General features: G+C 35.9%; 1 protein-coding gene across 1 annotated transcript in view; it reads right to left on the bottom strand.

Annotated features, from left to right (window-relative positions):
* The window catches only part of LOC126183201 (protein jagunal), a 44,232-nt gene extending 21,909 nt beyond the window's left edge, over nucleotides 1-22,323 (bottom strand). The window contains exons 1-2 of the mRNA XM_049924968.1: nucleotides 22,075-22,323; nucleotides 3,854-3,995 (exon numbers count right to left, since the gene is read on the bottom strand). Of these exons, the coding sequence (XP_049780925.1) occupies nucleotides 3,854-3,995; nucleotides 22,075-22,163 (231 nt within the window). The 5' untranslated portion in view covers nucleotides 22,164-22,323. The remainder of the gene's footprint in view (nucleotides 1-3,853; nucleotides 3,996-22,074) is intronic.
* Between the last annotated feature and the right edge of the window lie 1,006 nt (nucleotides 22,324-23,329).

A 23,329-nucleotide genomic window follows, 5' to 3' on the forward strand; every position in this document is an offset into this window, starting at 1 on the left:
CCGACGTATACTAACGGACCGCGGCCGATTTAAAGGCTACCACCTAGCAAGTGTGGTGTTTGACGGTGACACCACAATATGTATAGGATTAGGAACAGAACATGGGCAGAAAAGAGCAAACAAGTGAGAAAGAGAAAGTTTATTTTATTATTAACCACCACTTGCACAATTTTTCAATTCAATAAACTTTACCAACAGCCATACACTTTAAGATATTTTATTTTATTTTATTCTGAAAGCAACCAGTTTCAGCAATTCATTTTGCCATCTACAGGCGCCATATGCTTTTACGAATCAACAAACTTATCGTATAGTGCCATAAAACTGGATATTGTAAAATCCGATTGTTGTGCAGCTGGTTCAGATGAGCACTGAAGACATCAACAAGATGCTGTATAGCACGATTTACACCAGCGTAAATTGGGTCCACATTAACTCATTAGAATATCTACCAAGTGTCGTTGCCATATGATAATTACAGCTCCCACTTGATCTCTGTGAGTAGCTGCACTATAAATATAACCACCCAGTACTAATTCTGAAGTCATCTATTCAATTTTAGCATGATTTTGGTAATTAAATTTTATTTTTTTAATAGTTTGCTATATTCTGATCAGCTGTAATTGTCAGAAAGCTCATAGATTTTTTCATGATTAAATATAGAAGTTTGTTTGCTTACTTGTATAGAATTGAGAATATTTTTAAGAACTGTGCCTCTAAATGAATCTTATTTTAATTACTTTGTACAATTATCTGTATGTTATGCATGTGTCAGTGACCTTGAAGATAGCATTTGCATATTTTCTAGTGGCTGAATCATGTATGGAAACTCTGAATTGTGCTTTTTTTGATATTTATGACTTGTTTCGGCGGAGCACAATGAGAGGTATATCATGTTTACAATATAATTTTTTTTCTTTGTTAACCTTTTAATGTAGTAGACAGCAATACTTTTTTCTTTTAGTTTTATTGTAGATTCTGAAGATGGCTATTGCGTAGCTGATATCAATGATCTTGTTTAGAAAGCTTTACTACCAAGACAGTTAAATAAATTATGTAACACATGAGAATGTAAGGTGTTTACTGAGATAAATGTTACTCAATATTTCAAGGAATGTTTGTTTAATATAAATGGTACATTTATTGTTGCTACGGGGTTAATTAATGTGTGCTAGTGCAGTGGAAGATGACTCTGAGGTAGCCTGTTTCACCCCTGATGGTCAACATATTGTTATCTCGTTAGAGATGGACCTGACGATTAGATTGTGGAAAGATGGGGAAGGAAATTGGTTGTGTCCTTTTCAAGGAAACCAATGTAAGATTTGCTTTAAGTGAATTCGAAAAACCATATAAAATTTAAATCTGGATGGCCAGATGGGGATTCAGACCCAAGTTCTCCTGAATATGGGTCCATTGTCTTAACCACTATGTCACCTTGTTTGGTCACTGGCAGGAGCAATTTTCTTCAGAGGAAATTGATCATCAGCAGAAACGAGATGGCATACAGCTCAGATCATTATACAGGGTGTTTATAAATGAATATCAGGGTTTAAACACTTTATAATACTTATTACATTTCACTGGCAGGAGCAATTTTCTTCAGAGGAAATTGATCATCAGCAGAAACGAGATGGGATACAGCTCATGATCATTATACAGGGTGTTTATAAATGAATATCAGGGTTTTAACACTTTATAATACTTATTACATTTCACTTGCAGTTATAAATGATATGTCAAATGAAAGAGAAACTCAAACAGTTTTACCAAGAACCTTATAAATGTTCAATGTGAGCACCATTTGTCAAACGTAACACATCAAGTCTATTTACCCATGCACTCAACTGCTGGATAGGCCGCAAGGGGCCCAATGACAGGGATTGCTTTGCACGGCTCCACGTTCACCGAATCTAACGCCATGCGATTTTTTCCTTTGGGGCTTCATCAAGGATCGTGTGTACATGCCTCCACTACCAGCAGACCTCCCTGAATTAAGAAACCAGATTGAAGCAGCTGTTGCTACAATCACTGGAGACACACTTATCAATGTCTTGGAAGAACTCAGCTATAGACTTGATGTGTGCCGTGTGACAAATGGTGCTCACATTGAACATTTATAAGGTTCTTGGTGAAACTGTTTGAGTTGCTGTTTCATTTGACACATCATTTATAACTGCAACTTTAATATGATAAATATTATAAAGCATTAAAATCCTGATATTCATTTATAAACACCCTGTATCGTTCATCAATAGCGTGTATTTAGACCTATCCTGTGTGACACTTCATCATGATCTATCCACCAGATGTTGACAGAGTTTGACACCCCCTCCCCCCCTCTTGATGCTATTCTGAAACAACAAAACATGGTAACAGCACAAAAACAATGAAGTAGGGTGTGTGTGACCTTTCATTACAAGTGAAACAAAAACAACAAATAGTGATTCAATCCTTTTAGTTACAGCTGGAAGTATTGTACAGTCACTTCCAAAAGAATAAGAAAATGATGAATGATATTTATGAAAATTAAAGTAATTTTACACAATTGTATTTGATGTAGGTATGCAGCCTCACTGAATTGTTAACAGTAAGTCGACAACATATACACCACCGATTGCAAACATTTATTGTAAATCTCACAAATGTAATTCCAGGTTAAAGCTACTATCAATGTGGTTTAGATGCTGAAATGTCATAAATGTCAACATGAGTACAAGAAATAAAATTGATGTGAGCTTGTGTGGCTCTTGACAGTGTTTGTTACAGACACTGTCAGTATATGATGCATGGACACCATTCTCAAGAAACTGTCTCCTCGGTGTCTACACATTCTACATGTGTAGCATGAAACCACTATTGACAATCTATGAAACGGAAATAATTTTGTACAGCGAGTTTCTTTTAAAGCAAATTCTATATAGAAATTAGAAATTATGATTTGTCATACTGTCTCCACCACAAGTCACTATGAAGAATATATTAAAACAAGAAAGAAACACACATGAAGCACTAACTGATATTTTTCATTACAATTCAGAATTAAAGACAGCAGTACACACATACATGAACAGACATGCAATATTCACACATAAAAGACAAGAAAATTGAGGACAAGTACAACAGGTGAAAGTATCCATGGGGGGAGTTATAAAATTTGCTCAATTAGACATGCCTTATTATTATTATTATTATTATTATTATTATTTTATGATAGATGCTTTTCAGTTCTCTCCAGAACATGGTAGAATAATGCAAATCTCATCTGCAGCCCACATAACATTCCTTTATTACTGTTACTACACAATACACACACCTCAAGGCAAAGAGATGGTTTGCATGCAATTTCTGATAGCAAAACAGTGTACGACAAACTGATGATATGAAATTTGAAAATAAAATTGAACTCAATTGCAAAAGTTTTCAGAAATACAAGCCCACATATGAATAAGTATGATGATTTCTTAAAACTAAAAGAAACACACAGAATGCAACAATGATGGTTTCCAAACCAATAATTTGATCTAGGAATACAGTACAATAGGAGCTCAGATTCTACACAAAACCTATTATGTATACATGCATGTACAAGCTGGTCTCTATTACATCCTTCCTCGAGACAGCAGGAATAGATTTTATTGCACTTTCAACACATGAAAAATCAATGCAATGGAATGGTTACACCATCATACATACAATATCACTCCACACTATCCCAAGCAAATTTAAGACTTCTAGAAGTGGAGAAACAAATGGAGCATGTCTGCTGAGAACTCTGTTCATACAGATGACATTTTGAAACACGAAAACAAAGAATATTTGCTTACAGTCACAAACAAAATATAAAATTGTATACCTCTGGGATCTGAAGTTCTTCTATTTCTAAAATGAATATATCCAAGCGATCCAGAATATCTGCAGACAGTTTTGCAAGCATCGCAAAGAATAATAAGTAGTGAAAAAATATGCAGTATTTAAGCCGTGATTTATTTAGAGCACTGAAAAAAAATAAGGCACTGCATTACAAATAGAGTACTATTTCTAACATTATTTCCTTAAACCTCCCAGGACACAAATTGATGTACGATATAATTAAAATAATGAGTATAATTAAGTTTACAAGTATACAGTAGTACTTTACTTTGTTGCACCAGTTTATAAAGAATGTAGTTACGAAGTTTCATGTAGAAGAAGTTACTGATATAAGCAATAAATTATTATTACGTATTCTAAGTCACATTATTAATATGTAGAAATACATTATCCCATAATTAATTCCAAACTAGGAAATAGTAAGGAAATGCACGATCAACTGATTATTACGAGATTAAAAACCTATACTCGCTGAAAAAACTGTAAGTAAAATAGACAACAGATCCACTGACTTTAAGAAAATTTCATGTTTCTGGACTTTTCCATTAGAAGATAAAGAGGGAAGAAGAAAGAGAAAAGTATAAGGAAATTAGAAAAGTAACTCATGTCTAAAATTACGAGAGGTACTGAAGTTCCATAGAGCACAGCTTCAACTTTGTCATTACACTGTGTGACCAATGTAGTTGAAAAATCCAGAAAGTTATTGAAAATATTGAAAAATTCAACAAAACACTAAAATAATACAACAGATTAATCTGTTACCTCCCTCCCTCTTACCTATCGTAAAGTAGTAACTTAGACCACCACACAAGATTTTAAAACCTCCATCAGACTTCCAGAAGAAATTTTCATTATGCAGCGGAATGCGCAGTGTTATGAAACTTTCTGGCAGATTACAAATTGTGTGCCAGACTGGGACTCAAACCTGGGACCTTTGCCTTTCACAAGCAAGTGCTCTGCCAACTGAGCTACCTGAGCACAACTCAGGAGAAGAAAGGATATTACAGGGACATAGCTTAACCACACCATGGCAAATTGTGTGCAGAATGAATTTTCACTCTGTAGCACAGTGTGCGCTGTTATGAAACTCCTTGGCAGATTACAAGATGACTAAGTGAAGACTGGGACTTGATTCTGTTGGTAGAGCACTGGCACATGAAAGGCGAAGGTCCCAGGTTCGAGTCCTGGTCCAGCACACAGTTTTACTCTGCCAGGAAGATCCATGAGGCACATCTTACCACATAAGATACGGAAAAAAAAAAAAAATTGGATGTAATGACAGCTCCTTGTTACTACATGAAAAGCAGTGAATTAAAATGTGGTTCACTGTGACTGGTATATCGCGATACACGCATATGGAACGATTTACCTACAACAGAAGCCCACCTCATATTGAAGATTCTTTTTCTCATGCCACACCTCATCAAGAGTGATTTCACTGGATCTGAAAAACTGGTACAAACTTTGCCAGGGACAGGCAGCTGCTTTAATTGCCATTTTGCATCTAATTCAGTTATTTTACCATAGATCTTTCTCCTCAATTAGCAGGTAATATTATGCAGGGAAAAAGCGTTTTATGCACTGTGCATCGTTGTTCTTACTTCCTATATATCCTCTTAACATGAAACTTTTTTTTTTCTTTTCCACTGTGAAGGAGGGGATGTCCTGCACAAACGCAGCCCTTTTACCCACTACATAAATAATGGAGTAATCACTTAATTCAAACAGCTAAAGAAATTATTTTTTCAATGAAGTTTCAACATCTTTAGTGATTCTCTGTTATTGTACTAGAACAGGGTGACAGCTCAAACATGGGACAAAAAATAAAATAAGATAAAAGAATTCTTTGGGTAATTCCAGATTGATGATGTCATAAGAAGCATCTGATAAATTAACAGACAGGGGTAGGTTATCTCACATTACAATAATGCTTCTTTTTTCTCACGGTTGAAAGATACTAGCCAATAAGTAGTAGTTTAACCTGGGGTTTTTAAATATTGATAATTTACATGGAATAATATTCATATAATTAACAAACTTTGAAGAATTAAGTATTTTAAAATTTGTGATTTATGAAGCTCAATGAAATTAAATTACAATCTATGTTAAGAACATAGAATTCCAAGAGATTTTTAAGAAATGCCCTGAGATTTCCACATAAAATCTCAATTTCCTGAGAATTCCCGGTTTTCCAGAAAATTGCCCCTCCTGAAGAAAGGAAGTCAGTTTGACTTAAATTTATAGAAGGAAACTAGAAAAGGATGGAAAGCAAACAGAACTATGACTAGGTTTATATGCAGCAATAAAACTGTTGTAATTATACATTAGAGGTAAAACTGTGAGCTAAATGAGGATTCAAATCTGAAGAAGCTGTGAAGCAAGCCTCGATTTGTTGCCAGCCTTATTAATCACGGTTTGTGCATGTATTTTTACCTCCAGATGACTGGACTGAGTCAGCTGATAATATAACTCTAATATAACAAAATCATCTTTCAACCACAATTATTTCTATTGAGACACTACAATTACAGTCCTTGCCTGAAGTTCCTTCACATCTGGAAATGAAGTGTTCTGTTATATAGTAAGACCAGGAACTTCACAGAAGTTTCAAAATCAAGAATAATGCCCATCAGGTACAACCGCAATAAATTAAAATACTGTCAAAAAAGTTACAATTTCACCACCAAAATTACTGATAAAAAATAAAAGCCTGCCTTTCCAGCTACTCCTTCATTCACTTAAGAGTGGACTGAAGCTGTAATTAACAAAAGATGTGGGTGTATCACACAAATAATAATTCACCATTGATCAAGCATCTTTCTTATGCAACCTCACAACACAATACGCAAATTGTGTAGGGGAGTTTAACCCCCCCCCCCCTCTCTCTCTCTCTCTCTCTCTCTCTCTCTCTCTCTCTCTCTCTCTCTGTGTGTGTGTGTGTGTGTGTGTGTGTGTGTGTGTGTGTGTGTGTGTGTGTGTGTGTGTGTTTTTCTCACAGACAAAAATAGCTTAGGAGGATCTGATGAGTAAATGTCAATGTCACAAATGCTATATATATCGAAGGTATTTTATTGTGGAATTGCCACACGTCATGTGGCCTTGTGTTCAAATGAGAAGAAGGGTTTTTTGGGCAACATTACCACAAGAAGTCAAGAACACTCAATTCCTTAGTACAATTCCCAGCTGGGTTGGAGATTTTCTCCACTCGTGGACTGGGGGTCATCATCATCATTTCATCCTCATCACCGGCACACGAGTTGCCCAATGTGGCATTGACTGAAATAGGACTTGCACTCGGCGGCCGAACTTCCTCAGATGGGGCCTCCCAGCTGGCAATGCCATACGATTTATTCAGTTCCTTAGTACAGAAGTACCTTGAGTTAATCTGCATTTGCCTTAAACTTTTTCAAAAATATTGTGGTAGTCGTCGAATGATTATCCAAAGTGGAACTCTTACTTGGATCTACAGATTTATTTCATAACTTTCCAGATTTTTGTTCTCCTGACAGGAAAGTATATGACATTCTCTGTTGATTTTACCCTGTAAGTTGCCTGTACATGCCTGCAGAATGGCATTTCTTTGTCCACTATGAACAGGCTGCTTTTGAAGCTGGTCCTAAGACTTTGGCATGGATAGTTCTGTGACTCTGTGGAAAACACTATTAACATAATTCACCACTTCCACATTTACACCACAGCATTCAAACAAATACAACACTATGCACTACATCAAAATGAATCATGATGAGTGTCACTCATTAAATGGCACATAAGATGAATGTTTATGTGAGGACAAAGCTGCTCACAGAGGCAGGGGCTCGCAAAGCTTCACATGTTATGTAGCTCAAAATCTCAACAAGTGGAAGAAACAGTTGAACATATGCAATTTATATATACTTCACAACCACACTTATGGATTCTGGCACGGGATCCTTTTCCATGTCCAGTCAGGAATAGTGGGTGAAAACTTAGTCTGTTTCCTTGTGAACTTGAATTTCTCTAATTTTATTTTTGTGAGATATATGTAGGAGAGGAAATATAGTCACTGAATCTTCTAAGAACGTGCCCTTTGGGGTTAAACACATTTCCTACAGATTTTTACAGTGTAACTCAAGTCTGCCATATGCCTTTTCTGCAATTAATCTTACATCATTATTTCACTTTGAATTTATCTGTATGCATATTACAGGTCTTTAATCAATGTGACTGTTTCTAGTGATTATTTGGCAATTTGTATAATCAAATAATAACAAGTCTTTTCACCTATTTAGGTACAAAACATTCTATCTATTTATGTTGAGGATGTCGGCAATCCCAGCACCAAGGGTGGATCCCCTGCAGCTCTTCCCGTATTTTACTGCAGTGTTCTATGGATGTGCCTTCTCTGTATACAACAGCATCATCCATGAACAGCCTTACAGAGTTTCAGATGTTACCCCCTAGGCAATTGTGAAAAGTCAGCCTGTCCCTTTGAACATGCTCAAACCTAGTGTTACATCTCTGTTAAGAAAATAATCTTGATCATCTGTTGACGATGACATGCTGTGTTTTATTTGTTAGGAACTCTTCAATTCAATCACAAAACTGGCCCAATATTTTGTAAGCTTTTACTCTGTTCACTGATCAACAGAGTAAACTGTATCAAATACCTTTCGGAAATCAAGGAACATGGCATGAACTTGGGTTCTGGTGTCTATTGCCTTCTGGGTTTTGTGGACAAACAGGCATGATGGCTTTCACACGATCGTTCTTCGTGTAATCCATGCCAATTTTTTATCATGTTTCAGAAACATGTTAAAAAATTATACAACAAATTCACATATACAATATAGGTCTACAGTTCCGTTCGCATACTCTTCTCACAAATAGGCATGCCCTGTGCCTTTGTGCAATCACCTGTAATGTCTCATTCCTCCAGCAACTTAAGACAGACTCGTACAGGTACTCCATCAGATCCAGTCACTTTTCCTCTGTTGATTAATTTAGGTGACTCTCTTCCAAAATCACTTTATCTCAATATCCGACATTCTCGTGCTCGTGTGAACTGAAAGGAGGAATCACAATAAAATGTTCCTAGGCACAACAATTTTGGAAAACAGAAGTTAGCACTTTGGCCTTCTCTGTATCATCTTCTGTTTTGGTACCACTATGTAACTGAGTAGTTAACTTCATCTGCTTAACTAATGCAATGTTCATCAAAAACTCTTAGACTTTTCTGTGAAATTGGGAGATGAAAAAATATTACTTTTGAATCTGTAGACTGCTTCACACATAGCAAGCCTTACATTCCTTTAGGGTTAGCCAGATTTTCGTTTGTCTACAAGTCTTTGACTATGTTTATATTGGTAGTGAAGCTATCTTTGCTTCTGAAGCAGCTTTCTAAAGCAGCTGATGAAGCACCACAGATCTTTCCCATCACCCACAATTTTGCTCAGCTGATACCTGTCTAAGGAGTATTGTAGAATACTCTTAAATTTTGAATATTTATATTTAGCACTTTCAATTTAGAATGGCATGTATAGGCAAGGACAATGAACCCATCATCATATTCAGTGAAACAACTGCTTGCAACTGTAAGTGGTACTGGTGAACATGAAATGTGGTGATGACAAACAGACCTCTACTCTAATTGATACCAAGTCAGTTGTTCTTGTTGAGACGGTAGTCCCTTACCAAAGATATATTAGCTTTTTAAACTGTATTTGTTGCAGGCACAAGCAGGAGTGTAGCTTTTAGGCTCAGTGGATAAGTCGTCATAGAACGCAGGCTTTCATGCCTGATATTTGGTTTATGGGCATAAGGCCTCAGTCTAAGGCAAAGTTTTCAGCTTAACATTACATCTTCCAATGTTGGAGACATCATTAGAGGTTTTTAACAACTCTGAAAGCAGTTAAAAGTCTCAAACAAGCTCAGCAGGTCGAACTGTTTATATGTATACAAGAAATGGTTCATTTGTGATGTCATCAGACATCTGCCTAACATTCAATGAACTTTTGAGGGTGGGGGGGGGGGGGGGGGGGGGGAGAACCACATTAACAACCACCTTAAGGAATGCAAGAAAAGTTGTCATGCACTGGGACAAGGGAACCACCAAATTCATTTATCTGATACTGTGGTTTTAGCAAGACCCAATCATTCCTATGCTAAGAAGTGCAGAGAAGCCATAGAAATTCAAAAGCACAAAAAAACTCTAAAAGAAAAGAAGGACTGAAATTATCTATGTCGTGGGCCTTAGTGCTAAATGAAACAAACAGTGCTAACTCTTCCACACTAAAAGCTCCAAAACTTAACATTTGCACGACTTCATGATCTTGGGCAGTAGTCTGATGACATCAGTAACTGACCATTGGATGGATACATACTAACAGTTCAGCTCGCTGAGCTTGTTCGAGACTGGAACTGCTTTCTGAGTTGTTAAAGCCTCTGATGATGTCTCCAGCATTGGAAAACAAAACATCAGGCAGATAATTATGCCATGGGGCATGGCCTTATGCCCATAAAACAAGTACCAGCAATAATTCAATGGGTAAGTGCCAGGTTCCATATCTAATGACCTGGGTTCAATCCCAGGTTGGTCCTCAGATTTTTTTTGCCACTTATTGCTTCTTTCTCCTTTGGCAATAGTTGTTTGATGTGGAAAATGTCAAGCTGTACTGTGGTTCTGAGAGCGCATTAAACTGCAGGCCATCCTGTAACTGGCTAGGTAAAATAGGCTAAAGGTTGGAGGAAGACAAGTGAAAATCTCTCCCCATAGGACTATTACAAAAAACTGTTGCGTTCCACTCGAACTTCGGTTTGATGACAGCTTTACTTACGCACAGGTAATTGTACTAAAGCAAAATGCTGTCATTTCACACAGATACCTTGCTGAACATTACTTTATAAGCTATTGCTTATGAGTCTAGCTGACCCACAACATGCACTTACAAATGCCACTTAGCTGTTACACTTAGAAGCACAAGGTAATCACTGTAATACTACTATTCATCCATTTTGAGGTACTCAGATTTACAACAGGCATTTTCTTAATTCAGGAAAATTGTGTAGCAAAAAGTGAGTGATGCATTACCTTGAAGGACTACTTTGCTTCACAGGAGATATTCACACAATGACATACAGCGCACTATTTTTTTCTTCCTGCCATAGCATAGAAAATGGGTAACTGTACAAGCAACTGACAAAAATCTGCAAATGGAGAATGATATCCCTCTCTTGTGCACAGGTGTTCTTTATTCATTGTAGGTCGTTTTGCTAATATCTTGAAGGCCACATGGGACTCAGAATGCATTATCACACTTCATGGTGATCAAATCTGACTTTGAAATCAACAAATGGAAACTCCAGGTTGGATTGTCAACAATATTAGGAAAAGGATAGATTGCTACTCACCATACAAATGACCCATTGAGTAGCAGACAGGTACAATGAAAGGAAACTGACTTTGACATATTTATACATTATTGATACACCAAAATCCATCTTTTTGCTGTTTCTCTATAATCTTTGTAAAATTGTAGACTCCTGTAAATACTATTTGTGCTATTCTTCAAACAGTTTTGAGGTAATATTTATAATGTGTTCACATGTGATAAACATCTTACTATCATTATGCTATAGGAAATTCTCCAGCATAGTCTTTTTTGGGATGGGTTGTAACTGTTGAGACATACTGACTTGACATGGAAGATTTTAGACTTCTTTCATAAATTTTTGACTACAAGTATCCAGTATAAAGTATACCTTTTAGGGACAATAGTGAAGAATGATACATTTTGATCAGTGATGCTATGCAGCATGGTCATTACAATGCTATACAAACACATACATTTTAATTATCAAAGTATTGAGACCCTATGAAATATGAGATTTTTGGGCAGGTATGTTGTTGTTATTAATGCCTTCCAGAAAGTGAAAATATATCAAGATCCAGATTTCAATAAGTTATAGTGGACAATACAGGGCATTTTCTGACATACATAAGTAAATTTTAACATTTATACAGCCAAACTGTGATACAGACTTTGATTTTTTGCTTTTCAATGGTAGTCTACTACACACTTTTTCTGTGGCATTGCGAACAACCTTCAAAGAAGACTTCAACAACCAAACAAGTATGGAAGTTTATTAAACAGTAACAAGACAACAGTACCACAAACCACTGCCCTTCCTTCATGACACAAGGTCCCACAAACATATTTCCTTCTACAGTGCCAATGGCAAGCAAACATTTACCTGACCAATAGAAGGCCAACGGTTCATGTGTCGCTTTAGTGGTGATCAGACTACTTACTCGTGAAACTCCTCAAACATTCACTACATATAAAGCAGTTGTAAAAATGGAAATGGTTTACGTTTATAGCAGATTCTGTCAAATTGTTGGAGCAGCACTGGGGCTGGATGCTGAAAGGTATTATGATCGCACCAAGCACCCACAATCTGTCTTAGCAAAAATTTTAAAAAGAATTTCAAAAAACTGGAAATGTTGGAAAATAAAACAGCAACTGCTGAGAGAAAATGTAGCTAACTTTTCAACAGCAGTAACAGACAATCCACGTCACTATGAGACAACTTGTGTGTGCGAGTGGGATCAGCCCAAGGAGTATTCCACAAATACCTTAGACCAGTGGATTTTATCTTTATCACATTGCACATCATTAACAGCTTCACGGCAATGTCTTTCCAAATCAGTTACAGTTCTCTGAATGGGTTCTACAAAAGCGGCAAAGGGACATGGTATTTCTATGTAAGATTTTGTATAGAGATTTTCACTTACAAACCACAGGCAAATCAATCTTCAAAATGTGTACTATAGGCCACCTGAAAGCCCACCCAAGGTGAGAGAAATTGATAATCAATGACATTGGTCTGTCAATATATGATGTGGGCTTTTCATGTCATTGGTCATTGTTTTATTGCTGGGATTCTAAATAGCCACAAGTATCTTCAGCTTCTACTACATGTGCTGTTGCAGTTACCAGGAAACACCCTATTGGACAGCAGGCAATCCAAGTGATACAAACATGACAGATGACTCACCAGCGCTGCACAGCATAGTTAAATATAAAATACTGTACGCATGAAAAATAAACTTAAGAAATGAAGTAAATGGTGAGCATGTTGCCACATTTTCCACTGAGCAGGTGTACTATAATTCTAACACTGACTCATTCCATATCATAGCAAGAGCTTGTAATTATGATCCATGGAACATGCAACCCACACTTAATTTTTCTATTTGTTATACATATTATTATGTTATCTGCAAGCATGAAGTATCAAATTGATTATACATACTATAAGCTAACATGTATAATATCATATACAAGTTAAGTTATCCTTGTCAAGAAAATTTACATCAAAATGTGAAAGAAATCACCCTTCACAAGTCAGCATGTATATGCACTGCACCACAAATTTATCAAAAACAAATGTACATTAAATTTCTCAGCCAGCATAGTAAAATTTATAATGTTAATAAAATGAAAATGAGACAACATTCTAAAACCTGGTCTGTGCACAGTAGACATGATACATTTATATAAAATAGTTTCTGTACTGTTGTAATATGTTCTCCACCACACAACAATGGCAATGGGTCTAACCTTAATCGATAGTTATATTACAAAGATGCGGATTTCAAAGACGTTTCTGTCTCATGATTGTAATATGATGTCTGCCACAGAACCCAATGCATGGTGTTTTCTGGTAAGTTGCATTTCATGAGAGAATGAATGTGTGTCACAATTCAGGTTTACCTTAATATCTGATAAAAACCACACTCACTCTCAATACGCAAGTTACTTAAAACATTGGAAGGCTCTCTGACAGCAGTCATATTACAGTTGACACGCAACATCCTCTGCATGTTTGTAATGCTGTTATTATCATGTTTAACACAGAAGCCTATTTGCAAATGTCAGATCCATTGATATATGTCGTACAACTGTGACAGATACTAGTTGATATGTGATGTAGAAAACATATGACAGTAGTACATTAAGGTATTCAATGATTTTATATAAATATACATTTCTATTGTGTACAGTTTTAGATGAGCGTTTCAGTCTCCATTTTATCATCATTATGGATTGTACAGTACTAGCTGAGGGATTTAATGCATGTTTGTTTATGTACATATGTGGTGAAGTGCATACAAAAGCCACTCTCTTAAATTGTGGTTTCTTTCGGGTTTTCATGTAAATTTTATCGACAAAGACAACAGTTAATTTGGAAATGATGTTTTAAGTGTTAACCTATCCTACAAAGATGTTTCTATTATAATGTTTTGATATGTGAGTACCTATATGCAACTTCCTGCACATTATTGTTACGATTCATGTAGAAATAATTTTGAATTTCCATCATTTCTTGAGGTATTCTTCCTGTTATGTAGGACAACTTGAAAATGGTATTTCCTACCACAACTAAAAGATTTTAGGTCTGATTTCTGGTCAGTGCAAGGATTTTTTCTAGCATTAAATAACACTTAAGTCTGGCAGTCCTTCATCTATGTCAGTAATGGAACATTGTAAAACAGTTAGTATGCCATATGAAACTACAGGGTGAATTCATGTTTGAATAAGTGCACTCACAGAAGAAAAAAGAAAGAACCTCACAATGGGGCATGCTTTAGGTGTTTTGCAGATTTAAAATTACTTAACTATTGAATGAGAGGAGCTACTAGTTTATAAGTTATAGCCTTCTATAAAAATGAGAATAATCCCAATTTCAAAGGAAGATAAACAGCCACTAACATAAGACTATGAGGTGGGACAATAATTGTGGTACTAGCCACAACTATACAACTTTGGGCTCAAAATAAAACTTGTGGGGGAAAAAAAAGGAAAAGAAAAAAGGGTACCTAACCAAACAACAACTCCGAAAAGTAAGCAAAAGTAAATCCTCCTTCACATTACCTGTCCATCTTATTCCACAGAAGGATTTGTTTCTAGACAGGAGCAGCATGAGTAATACAGAAAAGAAACCCATTTCCTTTTCTCTGTAAGTCTATCTGTATAGAAGACGGTTGTGGGGTCTCAACCATTCAATATGAAATGTCAAATTAAATCCCATCCAGCCATCTAAATTTCCAATTTTATTTTATTTGTGCTACCAGTTTCAGCATTACATTACACCATCTTCAGCGAAATGTAATGCTGAAATGGGTAGCATAAATAAAACCAGAAATTTTGATGGCTGAAGGGGTTTCGATTTGACATTTTACATTTATTTTGGTTACTAAATGAGACTATGTCACAACAAATGTATAAAATGTTATTAAATTTAAACCCTTTTGCCATTTAATTACTTGTAAATGGCCAGCATGTAATTGCACATAATAACAAATCATGTATATGTAGCCAATTAAAATGTTAATTATGCACAACAACAACACACATCTAATTTCGTAAAATTAGTGTGTTCTTCGATGGTTTCAAACTTCTAAATCTGTCATATACGCATCTCCTACCAATGTATTAATTTTTTTCTTTAACAGGTTTTTTCCCCTTACTCTAGAGAACTACTTTCACCACTTTCTTTAGCTGATTATTCTTCAAAAGAGACTATCCTATTCAGTCATTATTATATCATGATATAAATGAATGTCTGCTTCACAGTCAAAATACCGATTGATCTCAGTTCCCGACTTATCCTCACCTAATCCTATCCTACTACGTTTTATATGTGTGTGGGGGAACTCCTTGCAGGAGCCTCATTATGAAAACACATTGTTTAAAAGTAGAATAAGTCAAGCATTTAGCGGCAAGCCTAATCCTTCTAGACCTGAAATTACTTCACCAGAAATAACAACATTCCCACACTTGGATAATATTATATGGCTGGTCTTGAATCAAGATGATATTACGATGGCTTATAAATCCAATACGCTGATTTTAACTAAAAGCTACAAAATAGAAATAAAATTGAATAAAAAAGAGTAGAGTTAGTTTACACACACAAATTTAATATTAAGAATGAGCATTAAACTAAGAATGTTTGATTAAGAGCTAAATATTAAGCAAAATTGGGGAAGTTACATAAACACTGCACATTAAAGACAGGAAAGGACAACTCATGCCCAAGTTTAAGTTAACAGAGATACGATTTAAAACAGTATGCTGGGTCAAATTCAAGGATCCACCCTGAGTTTCTTGGAAAGTGTACAACCAATCAAGCCATTCAAGCATAACATATGGACTAACTGAAAGTTCTAACTTCCCACAGACAACTGCTTATTCCTTTCAAATTCTGGTTAGGCCAAGCTTCCCTGTATGTGCTTTACCTTGGAGGTTTCGATATCATAATACTAGGAGATAACTTCTGCAGAGTTTAAGAACAAAGGGAAGGAACGTATGACAAGTTAAAACTTTCATTTAGTATTTGAGATATGCTTAAATGGCGTTAATTCAGAGAGCACGGAGTGCAAAACACCTGGTTCGTGGTCTGAATCTTTGTCTTGCAAATAGTTTTTTACTTGAAGGTACACATTGTACAGTTAAATAAAATGAATGAGTTCAATATTTATTACAGTAGGTAAAGTCAGCCTATTTCAGACATACTGTGTACAAAAAAAAAAAACTGTCGTCAACCAACAGATTGGTTTGACCACCACAGTGCTCTACTAAGCACAGGCCCATTAGAGATGGTATAGTCACAGGGCACCTAAGTTCGGAACTTGTGTGAAATTTACATGCATTTGTCTGAACATACATTATCCAGATACAGCAATGAAACTTATTTCATTGAAAAGCTAATGAGTAGAGCTCTTCATTGATTTTTCAACACAGTGGGTTTCACATTGAAGGTCACTGACTTTATATCTTAAAACACCCCACCTTCAATTTTTAGGGAAAAAAAATGTATGTAACTATAAACACGGCAAATATTAATATGGTACACCAAAGGCATCATGCCCAAAATTTTATCCTGTCAGCATCAGTACACTATTAAAATGCAGTAGGTAGTGCACAAATATGAAACATTTATTATTATAAACTGCAATTCATAAGTAATATTGTACATCAATATAGTTTATATAATTGCAGTGGTAAGGTGAACAATTTATGGTGTAACTTCAATGAAAAGGCGATATAAAGAGGTTGCATCTCATCTCACAAGTCTCCAATTAAATTTTTTATGTTCATCATATCTAATGCAGGGTTAGTGTATGTCCTTGCAGTTGATGTCACATTCTTGTGAGAATGTCACATGCTCTGATAACACAACTGTCTTGTTTGGCAAGGAAGACAAATTATGGAGATGTTAAGCTAGCCTGTACATCATTTCTTCATTTGTAAGGCATATTCAACCCACCAATGACGTCATGCATACAGGCAAGAAATCCATGTATGTCTGTTAACAGCATTTCATTTACCATAGCAACCACTGGCTATTTTATGCTCACTGAAGAAGCAGAGTATGCATTTGTTTTCACTATACTTTTGTTAATACAGTAGATATTACACAATGAAACTTATGGGTTTCTAGAATCATCCTTGTATTCCTGAAACATTGCTTCAGCTTGGCAAAGTCTTTATCGTGATGGAAAACTGGTGTATAGTGAACAAAACATGAAAGAATATTTTCTTTGCACCATTGAAACAACTGCTGTGATGTCAAAACATGGTTTCCATGAGGCTGCTTGAGGTTGGCAAGTGTGGATAATCTGTCCACAGTCCCTACAACCCATCACAAGGTTGTTCACCATGTGCTGTAGGAGGGGGGAAAATTGCCATTCTGCTGTAACATCAAAGTTTTCCTCATGGTAGAGCATATTCATGACCTTTTTTGTATTGGGCAACACATCCATTCAGAAAGTAATAAATGTGCTTTGGAGCTGGAAAGTGACATTTTATGAAATTGGTGAAATTGTGCTAGAAAGAATACACACACACTGTATTGTACAGAAGGCAGTCAGCTATTTCCACATATGACACATGGTGTTAGTATTTGCAACTCTGTAGTAAGCTATGAATGGGTGAAGTGTAACCTGTGAATTTTTCCAGTGAAACCCTGTCACTTCAAGGTGAATATGTAATTATTGGCAAAATCACAAAAAAACATTATATTAATTTACTTTAAGTTGTTGTTTAGTGATTTTAAAGAAATGTAACTGCTGCTGGATAATAAATGATTGGGTTACAAGCTGCCGTAAATTCAATGAAACCTTCTGTTGATTTGTTATAGTTTATAGCACTACCCTGCCTGTAGTTAAACAACACTTATATGTAAGTTTGTCAATCCAATTTGTACCAAACAGTTAATACAGATAAGTCAGTTTTGTTGCACTTGGATAATAGGGGCTTGCACCTAAGCAACATGCTGTTAAGTGCAGGACTGCACATATGATGGTAATGTGACACACACACACACACACACACACACACACACACACACACACACACACAGAGAGAGAGAGAGAGAGAGAGAGAGAGAGAGAGAGAGAGAGAGAGAGAGAGAGAGAGAGCAGGGGTCCCATACGCAAGAACACAGTGCTTTCGTCACAATTCACAAAGTTTTGAGAATTCAATATTTACATCTAGTGCAACACTAGCTGCTGCTGGTTATGCACTCCAACTCCACTGGGTTGTAGTGTGTGGTTTTATACGTTCATATTTAGTTAGTCCCCACCCAAAAAACCCAGTGGTTGTCGCATTAGTTTGATTATATTTTTGGAGGGAAATGTTACTGTTGTATTTATATGTATTTTCGTGTTTGTTGTCGTGTTTATGTAGGGATGTCACAGGCGCCATATTCAAGACGTTGAGAATGGTAATTTCCGTCATATTGATGACGTCATGGGTCAATGCAGATGGGTGGAATCGGCCACTTCTGTAATCCCCAAATGGTTATTATAATGGTAATGAGTTCAAGTTTAATTTTTATACACTTTTCATTTTTGCTACAAGTCACACATATTGCATCATTACAGCTCATCCAACTTTAGAGAAATCTTAAAGTATTAAATATTTGTTTATAACTATTTTCATTTCCCACAGTAAGGTTATCAGAGATTAAATACTACATAATTTGTTACAAATAATGGGCTTTAAAATACCAGTGCAAAGAAAAGAAACATTTTAGTACTCACAAGAAGTTTATAAGTGAAACCAAACATAGGAAGGATGGAATATTAATGTAAAATCATTTTAACAATGAGGTAGTTAGAGATAGAGCACAAGCTTGGATATGGGGAAGTTGGGGAAGGAACTGGCCAAGCCTATTCAGAGGAATCATTCTGACATCTGCCTTAAGCGATTTTAGAGAAATCTAGGAAAAGCTAAATCTGATGACCAGAGCGGGATTTGAACCATTGTCATCGCAGTGTGAGTCAACTATTGTACCATCTTGCTTCGTAAATCAAAGTCTGATAGAGGATTTCTACTTCCAGCTATCAAACAAGATTCTCTTTTATTTAAAGTCAGTGCAAACTCAGTCTATATATAATACTGCCCTCTTCTTGCAAACACAAAGTGGTGTATTCTTACACAAATCTGTTTTTTATAAATGACTACTGCAATTTGTATAATGCAATTTTAAGTATTTAAATTGTTAAAATATGATAAGTCATTAAATCTGCGGATACAAGTTCAACTGTAGATTAGATTAGATTAATAAACACTAACACTTTTCAAACACTGTCTACTGGACAGATAACCCATTAATAGATTTAATATACAATACTAATTAAAACGAAAGAAACTGAAAATAGGTATGAAATTACAGAGATGGGCCTGGAAAGTTCATAAGAACAGCGGCTGTTGAGAGTTTTAGACGTGAGCATTAGGCAATGACAGGCTACAACAGGGGATAAGAATACAGTAGAAGATGAACAAGTAACTTTGAGAGATGAAATAGTGGAGGCAGCAGAGGATCAAATAGGTAAAAAGGCAAGGCCTAGTATAAATCCTTCGATAACACAAGTAAATATTGAATTTAACTGATGAACGGAAATATACAAAAATGAAGCAGGAAAAAAGGAATACAAAAATCTAAAGTACAAATCTGGCAGGAAGTGCAAATGGCTAACCTGGAATTGCTAGAGGACAAACCTAAGGATTTAGGAGCATATTTCACAAGGAGAAATATCGATACTGCCTACAGGAAAATCAAGAGACTTTTATGGGAAAGAAAAGCAGCTGTATGAATCTCAACAGCTCAGATGGAAAACCACCCCTACACAAATAAGGAAAAGGTGCAAGGAGTATATCGAAAGTTCATACACGGAAGATTATAGAAATGGAAGAAGACGTAGATGAACATACAATGGGGGTATGATACTGTGAGAAGAATTTGGCAGAGGACTGAAACACCTAAGTAGAAACAATGCCCCGGAAGTAAACGAAATTCCATCAGAACTATTGATTGCCTTGGTGGAGCCAGCCACAGCAAAACTCTTCCATCCTGTGTGCAAAATCTATGAGACAGGTGAAATACCCTCAAACTTGAAGAATGTAATAACTCCAACTGCAAATATAGCAGTTGTTGCCAGATGTGAACGTTACTGAACTGTCAGTTTAATACATCACAGTCGGAAAATACCAGCACTAATATTTTACAGAAAAATAAAAAAAACTGGTAGGAGCTGAACTTGACGAAGATCAATTTGGATTCCAGAGGAATGTAGGAACAAGGCAACGCTGATGCTCCGTCTTACCTTGCGAGGAAGGTTAAGGAAAGGCAAACCTATGTAAATAGTATTTGTAGACTCAGAAACATTTTGACAATGTTGAATGGAATATTTTCTTGTAAATTCTGAAGGTAGCAGGGAGTGAAAGACTATTTGCAACTTGTACAGAAACCAGTGGCAATACTAATCGTTGAGGGGCATGAAAGGGAAGCAGTGGTTAAGAAGGGAATCAGACATTCAATCTGTGCATTAAACAAATAGTAAAGGAAACAAAAGAAAAATCTGGAGTAGGAATTAAAGTTCAGGGAGAAAAATTAAAAACCTTCAGGTTTGCCGTTGACACTGTAATTCTGTCAGAGACAGAAAGATTAACTGAACAGAATGGACAGTCTTGAAAGGATGATGTACGATGAACAACAACAAAAGCAAAACACAGATAATGGAATGTATTCAAAATAAATCATGCTATGCTGATGGAATTAGATTAGGAAATGAGACACTTGGAAAGTAGTTGATGAGTTTTATCATTTGGGCAGTAAAATAAGTGATGATGACTGAAGTAAAGAGTATACAAAATGTAGACTGGTAAGGGCAAGAAAATCATTTCTGAAGAAGAGAAATTAGTAAACATCGAACATAGATTTAATTGTTGTGACGTCTTTTCTGATTGTATTTGTACGGAATATAGCCATGTATGGAAATGAAAGACAGACGATACACATTTAGACGAGAAGAGAATAGAAGCTTTAAAGAAGAATGCTGAAGATCTGATGGCTAGATAATGTAACTAACGAAGAGGTGCTGAATAGAATGGGGGAGACAAGAAATCTGAGGTACAACCAGACTATAACTATTACTGTCTCCCAGGAAAGATGTTAAAGCAGCAATATTGTAGGAGGGAGTACTGGACACTAACTACGAAAATAAACATGATGACTATGACAAGGCTTCTGTTGGAAGATCTCAAGGTAAACACGAAACACACATGATGTAAATTTTACACTGAAAGTTTGATCTGGTGAAGTTGGGGTACAGCTCGCAACTATTTTGGGTAGTCCGACTACTCGTTAGTGAATTGGTTAAACAAGATCTGCACTGTTCCATTACAATGACGATGTTCAATGCATTTCCAAATACTGATACAATCAATCATTCTTCTTTATAGTCTTGATTAATGCAGACTGGTTTGTTAGTTTTTAATAACGTGGTATGACACTGAATCACAAAATCATAATTTCTAGAAAATTTGCGCGATAAGAAAGCGCTTAAACCGGAAAGTTATTTATTCCAAAACTTTCACATGCAAATACATGAATCCGCAATCTAAAAAGTTTCGCTGAAACTCCCATTGATTAACATCTACTCCAATCACATGTTTCCTTGCGTCATAATTTACAACTGGTGAAAACTCTGAATGTTACAAGCATAACAGGTTCTTTATGGAACTTAGTTGGAAGTAACTTCATTTGTGTTTTTTAAACTACGTACAGCATCTTTTGGTTTAAGAAACAGCCGATACCTAAAGTACTGACAAGCAAAGTTCAAATAATCTACTTAAAAAAAATAACACAAACCTAATCTGATACTGTGCTGCTACACGCTGTCGATGCACAAAATCAGCTCCATCCGTGCCAAGAGCAATTGGTCCACCTTTTGAAGCCATAGCGAGACAGTTGTCAAAGCTTAACTATACCACACTTCAATTCACTGTATTCAACACAAAAAAAGTTTTGTGCTACTCGTTATTTCTTTCTTCATGCCACTAGAACAACATACACATGTCGTATACCAAAACCCCTGATCGAGATATTTTTACACCCCCAGCTAATCCACAAATTAGCATCAGTCACATCTTTGCAAATCAACATCTTTGATACCGATTTCATTGAAATGAGCCGCCTTCTACAGGTGCTCAAAACTTGCAGATCCAGACCACTCACCATAGCGTTCAAGTATCACATGGAGTTTTTACATTTACATTCAGAGTCAGGAAATAAAAGCCGAGTAGTGTCGAAAGTATTAAAAACGGAAGCAAATGAAGCATCCCCTAAAATAGAAAATATCAATCTGAATCATAAAAAATAGTGTTTATGATCCCCAGCCTATACAAATATCACAATCAATTTAATAGTCAGTACAAAAGTGGAAGAAGAAACTAATAGGAAAACAAAGTACACTTTTGTTCCTCTTCAATATACATTTTCGAAACAACTCGTCATGGAATCATCTGTTTTACATCAACTTTCAATAAAATGTCATTTGGAATGGATCATATTCCAGATTACATCACAAATCAATGTGTTACAAACATTTTTTTGCTTCAAGCGGATGTCAATTCATCTTTTCTAACTGGGGACTTTCAAACTGAATAAAAATGGCTAAAGTGATTCTTATTCATAAGAAAGAAGTCAAATAAATTGCAGAAAACTATAGATTCATACTTCAGTAAAATCATAGAAAAAGTTGGAAGTAATGGGTAGTAGGTTAAAGAAATGTTTAGACAAAAATCTTATTGATACTCAGCATGGAACCACGAAAAATAAATTGATAACTGAAGCCATCTATGATCTATCACAAATTGTTCTAGAAACACAAGACAATCAACAAAATTCCACTACCACTTATTTACACTTAAGTAAAGCCTTCGACTCTGTGGAACACAACATACTGTTGGAGAAGCTCCAAGTATGGTATTTGAGGCACTTTACTGAAGTGTTTCACATCATACTTGACAAACAGGACACAGAAAAAGCAAATAAAACGTGAACTGAAGGAGAATACTAAGTCACGTTTCTCAGACGCTCAAATTCGAAAAAAGGAGTTCCTGAA

This window comes from Schistocerca cancellata, chromosome 4 (genome assembly GCF_023864275.1).
Source record: "Schistocerca cancellata isolate TAMUIC-IGC-003103 chromosome 4, iqSchCanc2.1, whole genome shotgun sequence".
In the NCBI taxonomy this organism is placed as follows: Eukaryota; Metazoa; Arthropoda; class Insecta; order Orthoptera; family Acrididae; genus Schistocerca; species Schistocerca cancellata.